At 36.8% G+C, this 2,655-nt stretch overlaps 1 protein-coding gene across 1 annotated transcript in view; it reads right to left on the bottom strand.

Moving 5' to 3' along the window:
• Positions 1 to 991: 991 nt before the first annotated feature.
• The window catches only part of LOC113096423 (uncharacterized), a 15,220-nt gene continuing 13,556 nt past the window's right edge, over positions 992 to 2,655 (bottom strand). The window contains exons 5-9 of the mRNA XM_026261807.1: positions 2,381 to 2,655; positions 2,140 to 2,279; positions 1,729 to 1,820; positions 1,562 to 1,658; positions 992 to 1,422 (exon numbers count right to left, since the gene is read on the bottom strand). The exon at positions 2,381 to 2,655 is cut by the window's right edge and continues 5 nt beyond it. Of these exons, the coding sequence (XP_026117592.1) occupies positions 1,394 to 1,422; positions 1,562 to 1,658; positions 1,729 to 1,820; positions 2,140 to 2,279; positions 2,381 to 2,655 (633 nt within the window). The 3' untranslated portion in view covers positions 992 to 1,393. The remainder of the gene's footprint in view (positions 1,423 to 1,561; positions 1,659 to 1,728; positions 1,821 to 2,139; positions 2,280 to 2,380) is intronic.

Here is a 2,655-nt window from a genome sequence, read left to right as displayed (position 1 = left end):
TTGACCCCTTTAAATTATTTTTAGGCTGCATTAATTAGGAAAACTGGAACCGGGAACACTTACATTTACATTACATTTAATTATTTAGCAGATGCTTTTATCCAAAGCGACTTAAAAATGAGAAAAATAACACCCATAACTTCCTATAACACACTTCCCATAACACCCGATGTACTTGCTACATATTGTAGTTAGAAGAATGGCATCTACGCTAATATTAGTCTGTTTCTCTCTTATTCCGAGGTCACCGTAGCCACCAGATCCAGTCTGTATCCAGATCAGAGGGTCACTGCAGTCACCCGGATCCAGTACGTATCCAGACCAGATGGTGGATCAGCACCTAGAAAGGACCTCTACATCCCTGAAAGACAGCGGAGACCAGGACAAGCCCCAGAGACAGCTCCACAGTCAAAACCTTGTCTCCTAGATGCTATATAAATAAAGGTGACCTAACTTGACTATGTAACTGGTTATATCACTTATTAGGTCAGGAAACTGGTATAACAACATAATACATATTTAATTTATATATTCAGTATTTACAGTTCTGGAAGAAAAGAGACCACTGCAAAATTAGCAGTTTCTCTGGATTTATTATTTATATGTATCTGTTTGAGCATTCTGCAAACTACTGACATTTCTTCCAAAAAAATAAATAAATAATAAAATAAAATAAAAATAATAATAATAATAATGTCACTTAGAGCACTTATTGTCAGGAGAAACAGAGAACCCAAATGTGAAGGCAGGTACAGAAACAAAATGTATTGCTTAAAGAGAACAAAAACAGTCTGCCGTTCACCGGCACTCTTGATGAACTCAGATCTGGAAGTAACTCAGGGTAAACTATCTCTTTTAGACTTGCACTCTATTCATTTACTAAATGACTGTTTTCTTAAAAATAAATAAATAAATAACCTTGCTCTATTATTTTTATGTTCTATCTGTTTTCTTTTTATTTATTAAATCATTTAAAAGAACAACAACAACCAAAAAAAATTAATAAATATAAACTTGTACATGTACTGCTTTAAGCTAACTGAGACTTGACAGGACAGGACCCCACCTAGACCCAACCAAACTACACTGACAACAGTAAACTATGACTATGCATATTCAATATTGTAGAATTCTACACCGCTGCTGGAAACTAAATATTTTATAATCGAAAGCAACTTAAAAAAGTCAAAGCAACTATTGTTGTTGCTCAACACAGCTTTGCAGAAATCATTTTGTTTCAGTTTTCATGTACACCTTTAGTGTGATCAACATTGAGGACTGGAGAATATTCTAGCTTATAAATGAAGAAAAATCAAAGCTGATCCGAAGAGAGTTGTTAGTTTAGGTTTCCCCATTATCATCATCATCATCTTCATCATCATCACCATGATCATCATCGTCTCTTTCTAACAGCACATTGAGCTGCAAATAAAACAGTTCATTACATCATTAAAACATCACTTTCCAGTTCATCTATAATATATGCATTTCCATTTAAATAGTTTTAATTGAAAATCAACATTCCTTTCCAGTTTTCCAGTGTTTGTATGAACACACTCACCTGGGGCAGCTTCCTTCCGCATCACTTCCTGTTCTGGCGGTTGAGTCCATTGCAGCGTCACGTCAGAAAACCCTCGTTCCTCCAAAACAGACTGGAGCTGAAATGAGCAGATCTCTTAAAAGTGCTCTCAGTGAGCTCAGATATCTGTGTTTCCTGAGCTCTCTCACCTGTGACAGGAGCTGGACTCTCACCGCAGGATCAGACAGACTCCAACTGGACTTCAGTTTCATCTTCAGGAAAGTTCTCTTCAGTAAAGGACCTGAAAGGGCACATGAGAGTGAACATACAGAGAATGAATGGAATTCGGTGTTATTGGAGGTTGTATAGTGATCCCCAAAAATCTTGAATAAAAATACATAATGTAAAACAATAGCAACAAAAAAGACTATTAAATTAAATTAAATACAATAAGACATGGTTTAGTGACAAATACAAATGAGTTTCATGTAGTGAATCACTTAAAGCTGAGAGCATGCAACTGTTTTAGTTTCACATTTTCAACTAATAAATTGCATTGAAAAAATAAATTAAGCTGTTAATAGGCGTTTCCCAAAAGCATTAAATCTGTTTGATCACACCTTCTCCATAGACCTCCACCTCACACAGAGTAAGAATCCTTGAATCTCCAGGAATGATCAGATTCACGTATCGACCCTCCATATCGTTACATATGTAGGTGGAGGAAACACCAGCTGGAATGCTAGAAATCACAGCGCATCTAAAGAGAATCAAAGAAAACATTATTTAGACTTCTAGTCTTTCTTTATGTGTGTTTTCAGGGATTTTTATGGATATTAAGCCACTGAAAGAGGATCTCACATGGGATTGTTGTTGCCGTTGTTCTCCAGAGAGTTTCCGATGCGAATCTCCGCTCCGTTTATTCGTTCAGGACAGCAGTCTAGTCTGTTTGTGATTACGACTATACTAACTCTATAAATATAACTCAGATCCACCCTCCACCATGGGTTAGTCTGAACATTGGTTGAGGAACATGCTGATGACGGTTGTGTGAATCCTGGATTGAAATCAATGGCCTGTTCAGAGATCCAGCTGCCATTGGTTGATGACTGTGTGACGTTTCTTTCTGTTGCCAA

The sequence above is a fragment of the Carassius auratus genome, unplaced genomic scaffold (assembly GCF_003368295.1).
Source record: "Carassius auratus strain Wakin unplaced genomic scaffold, ASM336829v1 scaf_tig00215914, whole genome shotgun sequence".
In the NCBI taxonomy this organism is placed as follows: domain Eukaryota; kingdom Metazoa; phylum Chordata; class Actinopteri; order Cypriniformes; family Cyprinidae; genus Carassius; species Carassius auratus.
Note: the sequence above shows the minus strand (reverse complement) of the source record. Positions and strands in the feature narration are given on the sequence as shown.